The 19,710-nt window shown below is 42.7% G+C and overlaps 1 protein-coding gene across 1 annotated transcript in view; it reads left to right on the top strand.

Moving 5' to 3' along the window:
• Positions 1-19,710, top strand: part of NECAB2 (N-terminal EF-hand calcium binding protein 2) — a 164,774-nt gene that overhangs the window by 120,362 nt on the left and 24,702 nt on the right. Inside the window, exon 6 of the mRNA XM_048516258.1 lies at positions 16,181-16,317. Within this exon, the coding sequence (XP_048372215.1) occupies positions 16,181-16,317 (137 nt within the window). The remainder of the gene's footprint in view (positions 1-16,180; positions 16,318-19,710) is intronic.

Below are 19,710 nucleotides of genomic sequence, written 5' to 3' on the forward strand. Positions count from 1 at the left end.
AACTTTGGAGCTGTCAGTCTAGGGTTGGAGCGACCGCAAAATAATGGTGATCAAAACTGTTCCACTATCCAAAAGCTGAGCATGGCACATGAGAGACCATAATCAAAGCAGCTGGCAGCAAGAGCCAGTTCTCAAGAACACACGGGATGAGTGCCATGCAGACCCTTGCAAAAGGACAAGGAAGGCAAAATCAGCAGTCCTAGAAATTGGTGCCTCAAATACATTATGGCTGTTGCCAGGCAAACATCAAGATGGAGGGCAGGCTGAGAAAGGGGTTGAAGTCAGCACCTCCCACTCGCCCAGTGGTTCTCTCCTTGATAAACCCTCTCCTGATGCTATTTTTCATTTTTTCTTAAACATCCTGATGGATACTCAGTTATACACTCCTGCAAGTAATGTACAGTTTGCTCCTAGTGTGGTAATTTAGCGTGTGCATCAGTTTTCCTTTAACACACGTTGAAACCCTAAAACTCTTGAGGGCACTTTCGCACATGCAGAATAATGCACTTCCAATCCATTTTCAATGCACTTTGCAGCTGGACTTTACTGTGCAAAATAGCAAAATCCACTTGCGAACAATTGTGAAAGTGGATTGAAAGTGCCTTATTCTGCATGTGCGAAAGTGACCTAAAAGAGGCGTGCTTGTGTGGGCTTTACATATTGTGATTTTGTTTATATGACAGGCTATTTTTGAGGTATAAGCTTCTGGAGGGTCAAAGCTCCCTTCGTCAGATAAAAGCTTTGACACTCCAACACTTATATCTCTAAGATCTTGTTGGTGCCACTAAATTCAAGCCTAGCTCTAAGATACCACTAAACCAGTGGTGGTGAACCTATGGCACGCGTGCCAGAGGTGGCACTCAGAGCCCTCTCTGTGAGCACACGCGCACAGAGTTCATCATGTAGGGGGGAGCGGAAAATCACACACACACCCCACACACATCTAAGCTGACCTTGCTTTTGAGTAAACCCTCCTAGGGTCGTGATTCACCCATTCAAAGCGTTGCATGATTGCTTCACCAAGCTTACACCCGAGTAATGCGTGCCTTGGAGCAAACAGTTTTTTTCTAAACTAAACCTCAGTATTCAGGTTAAATTGCCATGTTGGCACTTTGCGATAATTAAGTGGGTTTGGGGTTGAAATTTGGGCACTCCGTCTCGAAAAGGTTCGCCATCACTGCACTAAAATCAAACCTAGCTCTTTTGCTGCAGAGCAGCATAGCTACCTCTGAAACTATCTGCTACCAAACAGTGTTCCTAATTTCCCTTGTTGGTCTCGAAGGTGCTACTGGACTCTAATCTAACTGTTTTACTGCAGAGCAACACGGCTGTGCTCTGGAGAAAAAATGTTTCTAGTGGAAGCTGTTTAGGTATTAGCCACTAAAAGCTGCACAGATGCCCTCCCCCACTGAAAACAAACACTTTTATATGAAAATAGGAGAAAAAGCAGCTTTCTATCTTAGCTGAAGGGCCTGCTTGTTGACAGAAAGAGTCACTGATCTGACCTCTGAATGCTTGTACTTGCGAAGAAGTCTTAGCATACTGCATAGCGGGCAATTAAAAGTGTTTTCTGCCAGAGTTTACAGCTCCAGCACGGATGAGGAGGAATACCCTGGAGGCATTTAATGAGCCTAGATTCAAGCAGCGGCATCCATCTTGCGTCAGTGTAGGCATTCTTTTCTCTTTCTCCTCCAAGTTATTACAAACTAAAGCAATTTTTCTCCTGATTTCTTCTGCAGCGATTAAGCATCAAGGCAATTGTACCAGCCAAGATCTGGATCTGAGAGTTTAATGAGACAGGTTCAGGGGATTAGCCTTTTTCCCTGCTAGTCCAGAAGAGAGGTTTTAATCTTGGCAAAGAGCTAGAAGCAAGCTATTTGTTTAAGTGCCCATTCCCAGAATTCTCTCTGTATGCTACAGTATAATCGGCCTCTTTTTTGGCATCTTCTTCTTGTCTTCATGCAAAAAAAAAAAAAGAAGACAGATCCCTTGAAAACTGTGTTTCAATGAGTGGGGTTGGCATAGGGTTGCCAATGATGGATGGGAAATTCCTGGAGACTAAGGGGTGGAGCATGGAAATGTGGGGTTTGGGAGGGGAAGTATAGTGCTGTGAAGTCCACCAACCAAAGCAGCTGCTTTTTTAATGGCGAAGTGCTGGCTCTGTCTGTCTTTCTTTGAAAGGATTATATATATACACATATATACATATATTCATGCGTGCGCACGCATGCGCGCACACACTGACACACAGACACACATATATAATTTACACCCCACCTTTTCTCTCCTGTAGGGAGACTCAAGGTGGTCTACAAACTCCTTTCCCTTCCTCTCACCACAACAGACACTTTGTGAGGTAGGTGGGGCTGAGAGAGTTCTGAGAGAGCTGTGACTAGCCCAAGGTCACCCAGCAGGAATGTCAAAGTGCGGAAACACATCCAGTTCGCCAGATAAGCCGCCACTCAGGTGGAGGAGTGGGGAATCAAACCCGGTTCTCCAAATAAGAATTCACCTGCTCTTAACCACTACACCACACTGGCTCTTGACAATATGTCGTTTTGTTGCTAGAGGAATACCTTGGAAGTCAGTCTCATGTGCATATCCTTATACAGGGCAAATAGAGGATTTAAGCTCACTCTTCTGCATTGATTGCAGGTCTGAATAAGCCGGCAACTCCCCACCCAGCTCATTTTAATGAAAAACGGAGCATCATAGCTACAGGATCTATCACTATTTTTTTCCAGATGGGGCACAGTTTGGTCTCCAGGGCCTTTACCCACCAGTGACTTCCTCGTAGTTCCCGCAGGCCTCCTGTGAAATGGAAAGGAGTAGGCGTGGCCTTGCCGTTTCCAAAGTTGGGCAGAATGGAAAGGGCAATTCCTGGCCTCCTCCGGTTTCAGTGAAAAGGACACAGCTGTGGGACTCGCTAGTAATTAAGCCCAAGACTTGACGCAAATGTTCTGAGTCTCCAATTAATAATACCTGCAGCCCCCACATTTTTGGTACTTCTGTGCCATTCTAGCGTCTAAATGCTACAACCAGGGGCTTGCAAAATGAGCTTGATTGCTTTCGTGCAAAGCATCGGCATGCATCGTTTAGTTGTTAAGGCATAAATCAACTTGTGGGAGTTGGAAGGGAAATATTACTGTGGGCTTTTTTGACTCTGGCTGTGGTGATTTTAAAGTCTATTTTTTCTCCTTTTTTCTGACTGGATCTGGGGAGGGTGGTTAGTAGGGTTGCCAGCAACCTGGAGAGAAAAATATCTGGTCCCTGGCCACTGTTCACTGGAGTTACCAACCTCAAGGTGGCCCCTGGTGTTTTTGAACATTACAGTGAATCCCCACACTACAGAGCTCGGTTCCTCTCAAGGAAGTGACAGCTTCAGAGGGTGGCCTCTATGCCATCACATCCCTTGTGATCTCCCCTTTTGTCCTTGTCAAACCCTATCCTCCAGATCTCCATCAGTTTCCCAGTTTCACGTTGGCCCCCATACTCTCTTAGCCTAACCTACTCTACAGGGCTGTTGTGAGAGGAAAATGGAGGAGGAAGGGAGAACATTGTAACTCACTTTAGGTTTCCATTGGGGAGAAAGGCCAGGTATTAGTGGCTACAAATAAATAATCTGTGACTTCACTGTAAAAGTTGCAGTGTAAAGGTTGAAAGCCAGCATAGTTGCCATTGTCGTTGTCATCTTTGTCGTCGTCATCGTAGTAGCAGCAGCAGCAGCAGCAGCAGCAGCAGCAGCAGCAGCAGTAGTAGTAGTAGTAGTAGTAGTAGTAGTAGTAGTAGGAGGAGGAGGAGGAGGAGGAGGAGGAGGAGTTTGGATTTACACCCCACATTTATCTTCTATTAGGAGATTCAAAGGGGATTACAAACTCCTTCCCTTCCTCTCTTTACAACAGATATCTTGTGAGGTAGGTGGGGCTGAGAGAGTTCTAAGAGAACAGTGACTAGCCCAAGGTCACCCAGCAGCCTTCATGTGGAGGAGTGGGGGGGGGGATCCAGTTCACCAAATAAGAGTCTGCCACTCTTGTGGAGGAGTGGGGAATCAAACCTGTTTCTCCAAATTAGATTTCATCTGCTCCTTTTAACCACTATACCATGCTAATGTAGTGGTTAAGATTGGCTGACTGTAATCTGGTGTACCAGGTTCAATTCCCAGAGTATGAAAACTAACTTTTCTCCATCTTCAGAGAAATCTTTTGAAATATGCTGTCAAATCGCAGGGTATTCTGTCCAGATGGTGAATGGAAGATGAGCCATTGTTCCAATGCCATTTCCTCCACAAATCATAAATTATTATAAATCATGCCATAGAGAAGTTAATCAGGCGCTAATATGTAGACAGAAGTCTAGGAGTAAACTGAACTAACAGGGAATGCAAGGAAAAAACCAAGTGCTCTTCTGTAACTTGTCCAAGTTTTGCCTTGATCAAAAATTCATACGTTTACAGATAGTCCTCCCAGAAATTCATTTTCTTCTCTTTGAAAATGCATGATATGTGTTTGCAAACAAGGCCAATCTTCCAGGGAAGCCTATTGGAATAAAATTCATAATTCTCAAAAATCACATCACTGTAGGAATGAGTATCAGGTGTCAACTGAGGGAATGAATGAGCACAATTGAAGAGGGAATTGAAATTATTCCTTCCACTACTGAGTGTGCCATACACATATATTCAAATAACCAGCTACCTGCAGACCAAAGTAATCTCTTACGGAGGCAAGCTTATTTTTAGGAATTAAAAAGGAAAAAATGTCTCCACCTGTGCTGCCATTATACCCTTCTTAGACATTATTTCAGGGGGCTGCTCATCAAGAGAGACAGTTTAAGGTCGTGGTTAGAGAGCTGGTCTAGAATCTAGGAGGCCCAGGTTTGAATCCATATTCTGTCATGGATGCTTGCTAGGTGACCTTTGGTCAGTCACACCCAGCCTAACCCCGGGGCTGTTTTGAGGGAAATTATGTAAGCCACAAAAGATGTAAGCTGCTTGCATCCCCCTTGTGGAGACAAATGGGGTATAAATGAAGTGTTTATTTATTTTATTTATACTTTAAATTTATTAGCTGCTCTCCCCCAGAGGGCTCAGGGCAGCGTACAGACACTGAGTACATGATAAAAATTGATATATAGTATTAAAACAAACCACAGACGACATTCTAATAAAACCAATAAGCTCAACATTTCAAACTCAGATGGCGATAAAAACCCTCCGTTCCCTCCCCCCGCTCTTCCCTCTGTGTTCGGTACTTAGATGGGAGAGCAGCAAGAAAGATTCTGCAGAGGAAGGCAATGGTGAACCACCTCTGCTCTTTACTTGTCTTGAAAGCCCTTTGGTGGGATCCATGTTAAGCCAATTGGGACGTGACAGCACAAGCGTACATTTTGGAGCTTCACAGCCCCTGTCCAAGGTGCTGAATTTCCATCTTTGTAACTAGGACTCTAGACAGGCACATCTTTCCATTTTGGTCCTGCCTCTTTTCTTTTGCAAATTTGCCCTTTCCGTTTCTTTCTTAGATGCCACTTTTTATGCTCTGTGCACTCATAGGCACCTGTCTTTAAATTTTGCTTGCTCTTAACCTTGTTATTTAAATTTTAAGTAACTGCTGCTGTTGGAAATTTGTTTTATTGGGGTTAAGTTTTAGTTATGTATTTTATGTGCTGTTATTGGAAACAGTTATACTGTGAGCCACCTCGAGCCCTTTGGGGATGAGGCGGCCTATAAATCTAATAAATAATCATAATAATATGCACAGTCAGTGCGCATGCTGGGGGGTCTGCTGTTTTAGCTGTGGACAGCGTTGCTTCAAATGCTTTACTATAGAACTCATGGAAATTTCAAGTTGGGCACTATTTGGCACATTTCAAGCACATTTTCCTCTCCTCTTAATAAAAAAAATCCCTCTAAAAATTGTTTCCCTGCTTTCAGCACCAGTTATGCATTTCTGTGACACTTAGACACTGTAGTTCTTTCTCCCCACCCAGCCCCAATCAGGACTATGCTGTAGGAACTGCACTATGGTAAAAGAAGTTGTTGGTTTTATACCCTGATTTTCTCTACTGTAAAAAGTCTGACATACAATCACTTTCCCCCCTCCCCCATAACAGGCACCTTGTTAAGTAGGTGGGGCTGAGCGAGTTCTGAAAGAACTGTGACTGACCCAAGGTTACCTAGAAGGCTTCATGTGGAGATGTAATTGAACCTGGTTCTCCAGGTTAGAGTTGGCCTTCTTAACCACCACGCCACACTGGCTGTCTTGTCCAAAATTAAAATGGATTGGGCCTTTCGTGAAAGCTAGGTTTGCCCTTTTGCTCCTGCTGGGTGGCAATGACATTGTGTTTTAGGAATTGAAGGCTTCAGGCCTGTCAGTTTCCCAGTCTGGTCTGGATCCACCAGGAATGTAGACTGGAGTATCATCAAGACAGGGCATCATTCATGCCTGGATCGGAAGGGACAAGGATGACTTCGGGCAATTGGACCCAGCCCTGACTGACAGGCGGTCAGCTCTCAAGTAGCTTCCGGCAGCCCACATCCAGAGATCAGGCCATCATGGGATTGGTGAGGTGCACAGGCTTACAGGCTCCAGGCTTCTCTCTGATCCATGGCTCAGGTTTAAAGGAGCAGGATGAAGAGGCATCCAGCCACTCTCTGGCACAATAGTCAGTTGTGTGCAAATGCTGCTGAATACAAGATGCTGGGCCTAAGGTCAGAAAATTTCCAGGTCCATATTGTTTCTTGTAAAGAGAAAAGAGTTGGTCCATTTATTCTCATCATGGGTTTAAGAAAGCAATTCTTTTCATTGCCATATTGCCTAAGTCCTGTTTTGTGTTAGTAAACTTCACTCAGAGTGATGGCTGAAGCCATGGGAGGTGATACCAACATAAACTATGTACAGCTGCGTGGAGCTGAATGGGGAAAGGGGGTGGTTAGACCTCAAAGTCAAAGTCAAAGACCTATTATCATGTATAAAAGTCTGTTTCTGGTTCTTCTGATCACTGAAAAACAGAGATCCAGATATTAGCTAATGCCTGAAATTTCAGCAAAAGAAAGTTTCCAAAAACAACCAGAAGAGTTCCTGTATGTACCTCTAATCTGGAGCCAGTGTGGTGTAGTGGTTATGAGCAGGTGCACTCTAATCTGGCAAAGAGGGTTTGATTCCCCACTCTGCCACTTGAGCTGTGGAGGCTTATTAGGTGAACCAGATTAGCTCCAACACATGCCAGCTGGGTGTCCTTGGACTAGTCACAGTTCTTCAAAGCTCTCTCAACCCCACCCACCTCACAGGGTGTTTACCGTATGCGGGGAAGGGAAAGGAGATTGTAAACCCTTTTGAGTCTCCTTACAGGAGAGAAAGGGGGGATATAAATCTTTTTCTTCTTCTTCTAAACCATCAGGTGTAGTTCAGGCTTGGTGGCATTTCCATAAAATTCCCAATTTCATACATTCATATCTGCTTGGAGTATCCAAAAATTGTCCCCTTAACCAGAAGAGAATAGCTGTTTTTCAGCCTTACTCTGAAGCATGATAAAGGGACAAGAGAAACTGAGTTTTGATATTACTGGGGTCTCGGAAGTGATCTCCCATTTCTGGCTTCTGCCCAACTGGATCCCTAGTCATCTGAAGCTGCTCTAGCCCATTTTATACATGAATGGGACAGATAAGTGAACAACGGCCCCTCATCTCTGGTTTGGGTCTCAGCTGGGTCCTTTTTTTAACCTCTTTGCAAGAATGGAAGGCGTTCACATGATTTGTAATTAATTGCATGAATTAATTTGTATGTGTAGGCTTTCAATTGCCCCCCCCTTGCTTGTCTTTTAAATAGAAAGGTGGAAGAGTGCCCTTGGTTCTTCTGAGATCTGTGTGCATTCATCAGTTCCCATAGCAACAGACCTTAGTTAATCTTTTCTGTCATAAACCCAGAGCCATTTGCATGTATGGGACTTTGATTATTCAAATTGCCAGCGTGTGTGTTCAAATAAATTATAATGAGTGATATCTCTGTGTTCCCTTATTATGTCTTGGTGGAGTTATTAAAAATAGCTGCTGATAAAAAAAAAAACACCAGTCTGTCTTCCCACTTAGTCCTTTTGTTGTTAAACTTTTAAATAAAAGTTTCCCCATGACTTGTCTGGAGCTCTTGTCTTCATATAATGATGTCTCTTTGCTGCATTTGATCTGTGGTATTGTGTGCAAAAAAAGATTTGCTTTTTCCTGCTCTTGTTCCCGTTCTGGTAGAGGTGAGGTGGCGAAGTAAGTTCTATTTGGTACAGGCAGGGGAAAACTGAATGGTCGAAGGGAAACCATTTATAAAATTGACTATTTGTTCATGTATTGAAGGCTATCCACGCCAATGGAGAACTTGCTCAAGGCAACTAACGACTAACAAAAGAACAGCTCAGCATAATGGATACAGCTTCAAAACGATACATAAATGCAATCTGTTAAAAAATATTGTAATAGAACCTCTCTTCTGCAGTAAAATCACCTAAATTTCACGGGAGAGGGGGATGGTACAATCCCTGTTTCCAACCCCCTTGCTGAGAAAGGTCAAGAAGGGACTGTTGCTCAGTAGTAGACCACCTATTTCTTTTGCAGGATGTCTCCAGTTGGATCTCAGTTTGCAAGTGTTGAGAAAGATTGCTGTTGGCCTGAATGCCAAGCCAAGAGGCATGCTGGGAGTTCTGCTTATAGTGCCTCCCATTTTTTAAAAAATAACCGGTGCATAGAACCCTGATTTGGATCAGAGCTGTTGCCCTTCTATGAGGGATGATGGCTGAAGTCCCCTTCTGGGTATTTTTTTTTTACCTTATGCGGCTTGGGTGGACTTACCCTTTGTCCGGTTTTGACTATTTGCTCCTTTTATATCTGATATTTTCTGGTCTTTGACCGAAATAAAATATTGATTGATTGATTGATTGACTATTTGCTCCTGATGTTTGTCCCAGCAAAGACCAATAGCGTCTCCTTAGACCTGTTGCAGTTCAAGAAAAACCTCTTCCTTCCCCTTTGCTGTGGTCACAATGGGAATCAAGATCCATAAACCCTGACTATCTGTTTACAGGACCCTGTCTACAGAACTTCTAGAGTCTTTTGGTTTGCCCCTGAAGGACAGGGCTGTGGTTCGGGGGGGGGGGGGAGTATCTGCTTCACATGCAGAAAGTCTCAGGTTCAATCCTTCATCTCCATTTAAAAAATGGTTGAGGTGGGAGGTGTTGTGAAAAACCTCTCCCTGAGTCCCTGGAGATGCTCCCAGTTTGAGTAGACAAGACTGACCATGATGACGTGATGGCCTGATTAAGTGTAAGACATTTTTGACAGACAGTATTCCAATTACCAAAGGGGTCAAACAGGGCTGCGTCCTGGCCCCCACTCTCTTCAATCTTTTCTTAAGTGACCTCCCCTCTGCCCTCTCAGCAGTGAACAGCCATGCCCCCAAACTGGGTACATCCCATGTATCAATTCTGCTCTATGCAGATGACGCTGTCCTTCTCTCTCGATCCAGAGTTGGCCTCAGACGCTTAATGAAGCGCTGTGTGGCTTACTGTGAATCCAACAGACTGACAATAAACTATGAAAAAAAACCAAGGTATTGGTCTTCTCTAGGCGCTTTAAGAAGCTCACATGGGCAATGAGAAAAAGCAACCTTCCAAATCGGGGTCAACAGGTTAAGTGCTATAAATACCTTTGGCCTCTCATTCTCCTTTTAACCTTTCATGGGCAACCCAGAGGAAGGTCCGCCTCCCAGCTACATCTAATAGTATGTCAGCACTACCACGCTTCTTTTACAGCAGTGGCCACTCCTTTATCCCTCCTGCCCCTCAAATTTTTCTATGCCAAAGTCGCCTCGAGGACTGTTGCTTTACGGAGTCCCAATTTGGATTCAAGCTATTAACTACTCCTTGAATTCTCTTCAATCCAATTTTTTTCATTAAGATAACTGGACTCCCAAATCATGCGTGCCCTATGCAGCCCTTTGTCTGGGAGTTAGGTCAAAATCCTCCTTGGAATCAGTCCGCTTGGCTGGAGGGTGACTTTCTTAGGATTCTGGCTGCGAATTCATTTTCTCTCGGACTGCGTGAATCTCCCTGGTCCACTGCCTGCTCTCTCTGACACCCATTCCATCCCCTTGGTTTTCCATAATTGAAGAAAAAAATTGCCTCTCATCGGACTGGATTCACTTTGCCCTTTGTCCTATTCAGAAGCTTATAGGAAATTAAAAGGTCAACTATTGGATAGAGAGAGTTCTCCACCCTAATCACTGCAGCCAAGAAAAAACGTGCTCCCCCCTGTATTTCTCTCTCCCATTTGAATGGGGCCACTTGGCACACTACCTGTATTGTTTAATCAAACCCCTGTTCAAAGGAGGTTTCTAAGCCATAATGCCTCAGCCACATAGGTTCATCATGTTATGCTTCTCTGGGCCTTGTTACATGGCAGGATTTAATAAGCAAGAAAAGGCTAAAAGATTGTGCCCATGTAACAATGGTCTCAGCTGCATCTCTGGCTCCACCAATTACTCTTGCTCTTCAACTGTCTCCAGATTCAAGGGAAATCAGGATCCAAGTATGTGAATCTCTACCCCTTACATTTCTATCTTCAATTCTCCCCGATTTATTTAGATTACACTACTTGTTGGACAACCCTGATCCTTCTCTCTGTATGATAGTGGCAGACTTTCTCCTGGAAATTACTAAATGCCAGTAGATTTCCTTTGTCCTAACATGTATATCCTATGTTGTATATGCTTTTTAATCTGTTTTTATTATTGTTTTACTGCTGTCTATGCCAATAAAGGCTTGCTTCTTTAAAAAAAAGCGTAAGACATTTGCATGTGTAGAAGAAGAAGGAGAGTTTGGATTTATAACCCCCCTTTCTCTCCTGTAAGGAGACTCAAAGGAGCTACAATCTCCTTTCCCTCCCCTCCCCTCCCAACAAACAACCCATGAGGTGGGTGGGGCTGAGAGAGCTCGAAGAACTGTGATTAGCCCAAGGTCACCAGCTGGCGTGTGTTGGAGTGCACAAGCTAATCTGGTTCCCCAGATAAGCCTCCACAGCTCAAGAGGCAGAGCGGGGAATCAAATCCAGTTCTCCAGATTAGAGTGCACCTGCTCTTAACCACTACGCCACGCTGGCCCTCTACATCTGAGACTTTGGAGAGCCGCTACCCATCAAATGAGACAATGCTGACCAGCAGTTTGATTCAGTCCAAGGCAACTTCTTGTGCAAGGTTCTGTAAAGAGAACTTGATGTAACCTTGCAGGGGAAGGGAAGATCAGCCAAGGCAATTGGAGGTGATTGATGGCCTGTGGAATCTTGAGCAATTAAACAGAAATTACAGCTGGGTTGGGGAGAAGTTCTGTTCAGTTCCAACACTGTGGCTAATTGCCTGCCCCTATGAATCCATCTGGAATGCTGGGGAGATAAATGCTGTTTTGGAGTTTCAACCGTCTCTGAGATGCTGGATTTACCCTTCCTTTGTACTGGTGCAGCAAATTTTTGTTTGTTTAGCATAGTTTAGCAAATAAATCCAAGGAAAAGCATTTCTCGGTGTTCCAGATGGATCAGTTGAGGCAGATAATAAAGCCACTGAGTGTAGAATCAGAAATCCTCTTTCCGAACTCTGCTTCAATTTCTATTTAATTGCCAAGAACCTGTGGTCATCCATCACCCCCAATTTCCTGCTTCTCTCTGCATTGCAAAAGTTTTTACATTTCCTCCAAGGTTGTGTTGAGTCTCTTTTACAAAACTTTCACAGGCGGGGGCAGAGGTCTTTCCTGTCCTCTAAATCTGGGAGGCCAAGAAATTCTTTTCAGTTGACTTTATTCTTCTGCACATAGATGTATGTGAGAGCCAGTGTGTTGGGCTAGGAACAAAGAAAGAAAGATTTCAGATTCCCCTGAATGCTTGTCGTAAAACTAGGCAGGTGCCCTGATTTTTCCCTCCTTCATTGTTTAGTTTTTATAATGTGCAGCCTGATGAAGTGTTCTGAATCGCTTGAAAGCATGCCCAATGGTTTGTGTCATTTTGGTTGGTCCTAGTAAAAGGTATTCCATGGATGTTCTCTTGTTCTGACTCTGCCCAGCGCATCTCATTGGGTTGTTTAAGGTTACCAACTTCACCCAAGGATATTCCTGGAGATTTGGGGAGCATGCCTAGGGAGGTCATTGTTGCAGAAAGGAGGGAACTCAGTTGCCTGTGCTGTTATGTCCTCTTATGGCACATTCTATGATGTCACTTCCAGGTCAAAGATCAGCCCCTCCACCTTTTTTCCTTCCCATGAGATCATTTCCTCAGACTGAAATTCAGATTTTAAACAGAAATTTCCTACCTCATATCACTCAAGCTATAAGATCTCTCACGGTTGACTTCAGGTTTTTCTCAGTGTTGAGAAAAATCCAGTCTGAAGACACGTAGGAGGTGACTTGCCCAAATCAGTCCCGTTCTTCCCTCAATCCCCAGCTGGCCATAGGCGTATCATTTTCTCCTAGCCTTTATGCTATACCAAAGGAGAAATCGAAATCCTAGGACATTATGGTTGCCCTTCTCCAGGTGGGGCCTGCACATTTACCAGAATTCAGTTCCCCTGGAATAAACAGTTGCTTCAGAGAGTCGACTTTATGGCATTATGCCCCATTAGGCCCCATCCACCCCCAAACTCCACCTTTTCCAGATTTCACTGCCCCCCCCCAAAAAAAAATCTTCTGAAATTTATCAACATAAAGATGGCAATCCTATAGGACCGTGGTGGCGAACCTTTGGCACTCCAGATGTTATGGACTACAATTCCCATCAGCCCTTGCCAGCATAGTCAATTGGCCATACTGGCAGGGGCTGATGGGAATTGTAGCCCATAACATCTGGAGTGCCAAAGGTTCGCCACCACTGCTATAGGAGATTTACTCTCTACAGTCACTCTAGGACTTCCATTTCTCCTAGCCATTATGGTTTCTCCAGGGAAACTGATCTTTGTAATCTGGAAATCAGTCGCTATTATGGGTAGCTCCAGGCCTCACTTGGAGGCTGGCAACCTTAGAGAAATAAAATGGAGAAAGGGAGGAGGACCAGGGGAAACACAGGATAAAATTGCACAGGTAAATATAAAAACCCCATTGCATATTAGCTTGCATATTAGCACACTGATCAATATGGTGTTATTATTGTGGGCTGATGCTTCAGCAACAATGCATTTTAAATTGGACTTCTTATCAATGTGAGGATGCAGTGTATTTTTAGAAAGTTTCCATTTTAAAATGTATATAAAAGAAATTAGGCTTCTTGGCGAGAGATCATCATATATATTGATTATCTCTTTTATCTCTCTGTGTTTCTCTTTTTTATCTTGCACAAAGATGAAATAATGTACTGATTGTCTCCAAGTTGTCCAAGTGTCCTTCCCCTTGATGCCCGCCCAACACTGCTACCTTTTAGCGGGCCCAAAACAATTCTGTTCACCCAGGCTTTTAATTAAGGAGGTGATCTCTTAACAGCAATTTATAATGTCGTTGTAGTCTGAAAACCGTAACTTTAAGTTGCTCAATTATCTGTTTTTGTGCTCTGCCTAAACCCTATCATTTTAAGTGTCTCGACCATCTGTTTCGGCTGGGTTATTTTTAAATTCTGGATTTTAATTAATAACATTTTATGTTTTCACTACATTTCATTTTCTAAGCAGCCTTAGGCAGGTTCCCTGCATACAAATTTTCAAAATAATTTGGAAGGCTGGTAAGGATGAGAACTCTTTACACACACACACACACACACACACACACACACACACACACACAGCTTCTTGGTGAGCACTGTGCACAAAGTGTTGTTGCTGATGATAAAACAGTTTAGTCCACAAGAGTTTGAGATGTGAATCTGTTTTGCGTTAACAGGCTAGCATGGAGAATTTGGGGCCTTTTTGATCTGATTGATAGTTTTTACTTAGCAAGAACTTTCCATAACCAGAAGAACTACTGGTACTCAGTAAGAACTTTCCAGAACTACTGATATATAGTAAGAACTTTCCAGAACCAGAAGAACTACTGATACTGAAGTGAGAAACTTTGCCTTATTCTTAAGTTCCCAGGTCCTGTTTAAACTGTTGGCACTTCTGGAATCCCACAGGGAAGGCAGCTGTTTCAGGTTAGGGTCTCCCTATAAGTCATGCCTTCTGAAATCTTCAGAAGCAACTCCTGCTCCAACAAAGTAGAGGGTAGTTAAGATTGATTCTTCATTATGGGGGGAAAGCAAGTAGGATCCAGAAAACGCATGAATGGCTGCCCTGGTAACTGCAAAAAAAAAAGCATCTGAGGAGAGTGGCTTATTCCTCCCACCCAATAAAAAAAGCTCTCACTTCTGAGCCCTTCGGGGGAGGGCGGTCTATAAACCCAATAAATAATAATAATAATAATAATAATAATAATAATAATAATAATAATAATAATAATAATAATAATAATAATAATAATAATAATAATAATAATAATAATAATAATAATAATAATAATAATAATAATAATAATAATAATAATAATAATAATAATAATAATAATAATTTTATCCTGCCAGCCATTTTCTGTTGCTTGAAACCAAAGTTGCGCTTGCTATTTGCTAATGTTGTCCAGGATGTTTCTTCTGCATACATCATGCCTGTCCTCCTTCTTAGCACAAAAAGTTCATGGTTCAACTCAGCTCTTCCTGCTGATTCTGGCAATATATAGTTTTCACATTAAAAAAAATTTTTTCAATGAACTGTCTTAGCAGACACAAACACACAATATGAGAATCAGCCTGATTCTTAAGAACATTCCTATCTGCTCTCATTGAACCTTCCTGGATCATGTAAAAAATGATGAGTAAACTTTCCTCAGCTCAGTTCAGAACTGAGCTTGTCTACAATGAGCTATTTGGGAGAAGAACAAATAATTTCTTGATCATGTTACAAAAACCCAGAGATGTTTCCGTGCTTCCGAAGATACCACTCAGAGCACAATGGACATACCGCAAACTCCCCATTACCACAACTTCCAGCTTGTGACTTGTTACTTCCATTACCACGAATAATATCTTGTGACTCATGAGTTGCTACATCTTTCCTCTCTCTAGCAGCAGCAGCAACTATGAAGTCTCTTTGTAAGGCATCTATTTTTTGTCATGTGCCTGGAACACTGGGACAATAGCATCCCAGGTGTAAGAATTCCAGGGAAATGTAAATTCCAGGGTATCTGATGTCCCTACTCAATGCTCAGGTATGCTGGAAAATTACATGAATACCTATGTACTCTCTGAATTACATTCTGACCCAAAAAAGGAAAAATGCACATTATTTTATAAGGTAACAAAGCATTATGAGCAGAAGAAATTAGTATGCAGAACCAGGTAAATACAAACTTTGGTTACAATACTGATGTAATTGTGAAGCATCGAACACTGAATAGAAAATGATTGCTTGGTGAGATATTCAGCCAAATGGGAGACTGGAGACATGCAAATAATCCTTATTTATTCTTTTTATAGTCCTTTCCAATTTTCTTAAGTGGTCTGAATTTTGTTTTTTACTGTTGGTTGATTTGATTATATTTCATACAAATACTGGCTGTGTTTATGCGCATCATGTGTGTACAGTGTAAATCATGCATATGTATAACTCAAATATTAATGCACCCTGCTGGTTCATTGATAACAAATGACATTGAAAAATTAGCAAGTTGAACACAAAAATATGGCGCATGGAAACAGAAACGGTGCAAAGTGATGGTTTCACATCTCAAAAAGAGAAGTTAAATAGAAACGGGGCTTTTCGATCAAAACAGAGATGAGGAATTTTAAATTGCATTCTACAGTGTTTTAAATTACATTCTATACATTCTTTACTTTGATTAAAGAAGATGGTTGGTTATAAAGCCCATTCTTAGAACTGAGAATTTATTATACTCAGAACATGTCTATCACTGTCCAGCAGTGAAGTTCTGTACATTTTTGTTGTTGCTAATAGCCTTCTGACATTTTTATGCTTTTGATTTCCAACTGGGTCTGTATTAAGAGAAAGTGGTTTTTGAAGATGCTAGATAAATTAAGGAATGAAGAAGCCCTCCGGGGATAGGGCGGTATAGAAAACAAAACAATAAATACATAAATAAATAAGAATTGATACTATACTTTGATACTATACTGTTGTCCCTTTCCCTATAGGTATATGAAAGAGGAACGAATGTGGACCAGTTTGTGACCCGTTTCTTGCTGAAGGAGACAGCGAATCAAATTCAGTCCTTGCTCAGCTCTGTGGAAAGTGCTGTGGATGCTATTGATGAGCAAACCAGTCAGATAAGGTTGGTTATATTTATCTGGCCTTGAGATCAACGTGCTGTACATGTTTAATCTGCTTGACAACCTACTACTGTTTTATGCAGCCTTTGATCTCCTATGAAACTTTAAACAGTATGATGCATGATGAGTTCATTATCTGTTAACCCAAACTGGATTATTATCTCGAAGTAAAAGCTACTTTCCCTGCAACTGCTGCTGTTCTGGACAAGGTAGAAAATAAAATCTGTACCACAAGGCTACAGCTTATTGTTGACAACAATAAGCCTCCCACTGGAGTGCAAAAAGATAACTTATTTATGCAGTATAATTCTTTCGCATTTGTATTACATTTCAAATAACAAAGCATAAAGTATACAAGTATGTTTATTTTTATATAAATAGCTGGTTTATGGCATACTTGTATACTTTATGCTGTGTTAGTTGAAATGTAATTCAAACGTGAAAGAATGATATTGTATAAATAAGTTTTCTTTTTGCACTCCAATGGGTGGCTTATTATTGTCAGCAGTATGCTGTAGCCTTGTGGTACAACTTTTGTTTTCCACCTTGTGGTTGTGTACCACCCCCTTTTTCTCAGTATGGTGGAATCACTGTTCTGGACAAGGCTGTTCAAGCACAGGGGCAACATAGTAGAAGCCAGAGCAGAATAAAGAGATTCTTTTCAGAGCTTTGTTGTTTAAGAAAGTTTCAAGAACTGGGGAGAATGAGAACTGGGCTAAGGTAGAAGAAGGTTGTATTCCAGATCTGTGGTTTCTATTCTCTTCCACCAATTTTTTGCAAAAATCCAGAAAAAGCGAACACCAACTAACTAACTAACTGAATGAATGAATGAATGAATGAATGAATGAATGAATGAATGAATGAATGAATGAATGAATGAATGAATAAATAAATAAATAAATAAATAAATAAATGGAGTTCTATGGAGTTCTATGACATTTCAGCTCATCAAATTCAGCTGGGCTTCCTTGACATATGTGTGTGTGTGTGTGTGTGTGTGTGTGTGTGTGTGTGTGTGTGTGTGTGTGTGTGTGTGTGTGTGTGTGTGTGTGTGTGTGTGTGTATCTATATGTATATCTATATGTATATCTATATGTGTGTGTATATGTAATAGATGCTGATGCGGCGCGGCGCGGCGTAAGGCGTATAAGTAGCGTCGCGTCGTCGCGTCTTTGATGCGATGCGTCGCGTCGCGATGCGTATAAGGCGTAAGTAGCGCAAGATGCAAGTCGTCGTCGCGTGCGTGCGTGTGTGTGTGTCAAGGAAGCCCAGCTGAATTTGATGAGCTGAAATGTCATAGAACTCCACAAAGCATAAACCAGAACCCAAAATGGTTGCCATGGAAATGGGGGAAAATCCAAAACTTGCATCAAGAGACCTTTTTCTTCCCCTATTCTAAAGGAAAGAAGAGAAGTCACAAAGCAAGCAGCTTATTAGAGCCTTCAATCTGTTTTCATAACATCAGATAAAAGATTTCATCCAGATCCTTGGCTCTCTGTCTTTAGTTCTGTAATATTTAGTATAAATTACTCCATGTCTCCTTAATCCAATCCAGTGATGGGGGGGAGGGGGTTGGAGGAAACATAGCACAATGGCAGTAGGATAAAGGCTTCATGGTACGTCATATTGTGGAAGAGAATGTGAAATATTTCTAGAGTTTCTCCTTCCTTTTTGGTTCCCACTTTACAGCCAGTTGCTTTAGATATTTTTTTTCTTTTAGCAAAAGCAGCTAGTTACCAGAAGCAGATGTATATTCATGAGAATTACTTGGCCAGGCAAGCCTGCATCGCAGGTGGAAACGATGCATTGGTCCTCCTCTTTCTGAGCCCAGCCATAATTTACACCTTCAGTACAGCAGCTTAGTTTTTAACAAGGCACAGTTGCCAAACTCATCATTTGTAAAAATAAAAATCTGTCCGCAGAGTATAGCCAAGCAATAGCGAAGCAAGAAAATATCCCGCTGTCCTTGTTCCAAGTTAGAAGATACTTTAGGCCAGGAGTGTCAAGGACATTTGTTACAAGGGCCAGATATGCCATAAATGTGATTTGGTTGGGCTGGGCCCATGGTGGGGATGGGAGGTTTCCTCGGGTGACCCAAGAATGGCACTGGGGGGGGGGATGCCTGGACTAGTGAGCCTGAAGTGGGGTGAGGTGTCTGCCTTGAGAAGGCTCTTGACAGGCCAGATTGGGAGTGGGGGGTGTCTCAGTGGGTTCACAGGTCTGATAAGTCCCCTCAAGGGCCAGATCCGGCCCCTGGGCTGCATGTTTGACACCACTGTTTTAGGTGAAGAGTAAGTTTGGAGAATGTGATTCAGAGTCCCAGCACACCTGGGACCCTCTTTGGACATGCATGGGATGTCTTCTTGCTCTAACAGAAAAGCTCTGCGGTATGAGCTGAATGGCCCTTTGGATTGTGACCAAACTATACCGCGATAATGCAGTCACTCTATAGTAGGTGAGCTCTGCATGCCTCTGGGTCCTAAGCTGTGCCCTACTTGGGATTTTTAAGCTAATAGAATGCTTTAATTAAACTGGCTAATTCCTGGAAGTAACGAACATATTTGCTAGGCCTTCCATCTGGAATGGTTGCATTTTCATCAGAAGTGGACAGAGAAGTTGATGGTGTGGGTCGGGCTGATCCACGTCATACAAAGGTCTTGTGGCCATCACAACTTGGTATCACAAAGAATTAGCAGTTCCATACCTTCAGGTGTGTGGGCACAGGTGTCTGGAGACTGCAGCATGCATAGAGAGGGACATCAGCCCCCACTCCAGAGCTATTGCTGCTAGTGATAAAGTTATATGCATATAACTTTATCACTAGCAGCAATAGCTCTGGGAAAGTGATATTTGCTGCTATGGGAAAGTTGTGCATAATGACATCTACATACAGGGGTGTAACGAGGCAGCCCTGGGCAAACTGTAGCCCTGGGCAAAACCTGAGTTGGATGCCCCCCCCCCCCCATGGGAGGCCACTCCACCACGACCAAATTTTTTTTGCACCAGGACATTGGTGCCTACAGGGGGTGAAGTTTTTAGACATATCAGCACCAAAATTTCAGCATATCATCAGGAGACTGTCCTTATGCTACTCCCCAGGTTTGGTGAGGTTTGGTTCAAGGAGTCCAAAGTTATGGACTCCCAAAGGGGGTGCCCCATCCCCCATTGTTTCCAATGGGAGCTAATAGGAGATGGGGGCTACAGTTTTGAGGGTCCATAACTTTGGCCCCCCTGAACCAAACTGCACCAAACTTGGGGGGAATCATTAGGGCGGTCTCTGGATGAGACCCTGAAAGTTTTGAGACTGTGCCTTCAAAAATATGCCCCCCCCTCGCTAGCCTAAAAATTGCACCCCCTGCAGGCCAAAAATGGAAAACCACTAAAAATACCCAAAA

Source organism: Sphaerodactylus townsendi, linkage group LG14 (genome assembly GCF_021028975.2).
Source record: "Sphaerodactylus townsendi isolate TG3544 linkage group LG14, MPM_Stown_v2.3, whole genome shotgun sequence".
Lineage (NCBI taxonomy): Eukaryota > Metazoa > Chordata > Lepidosauria > Squamata > Sphaerodactylidae > Sphaerodactylus > Sphaerodactylus townsendi.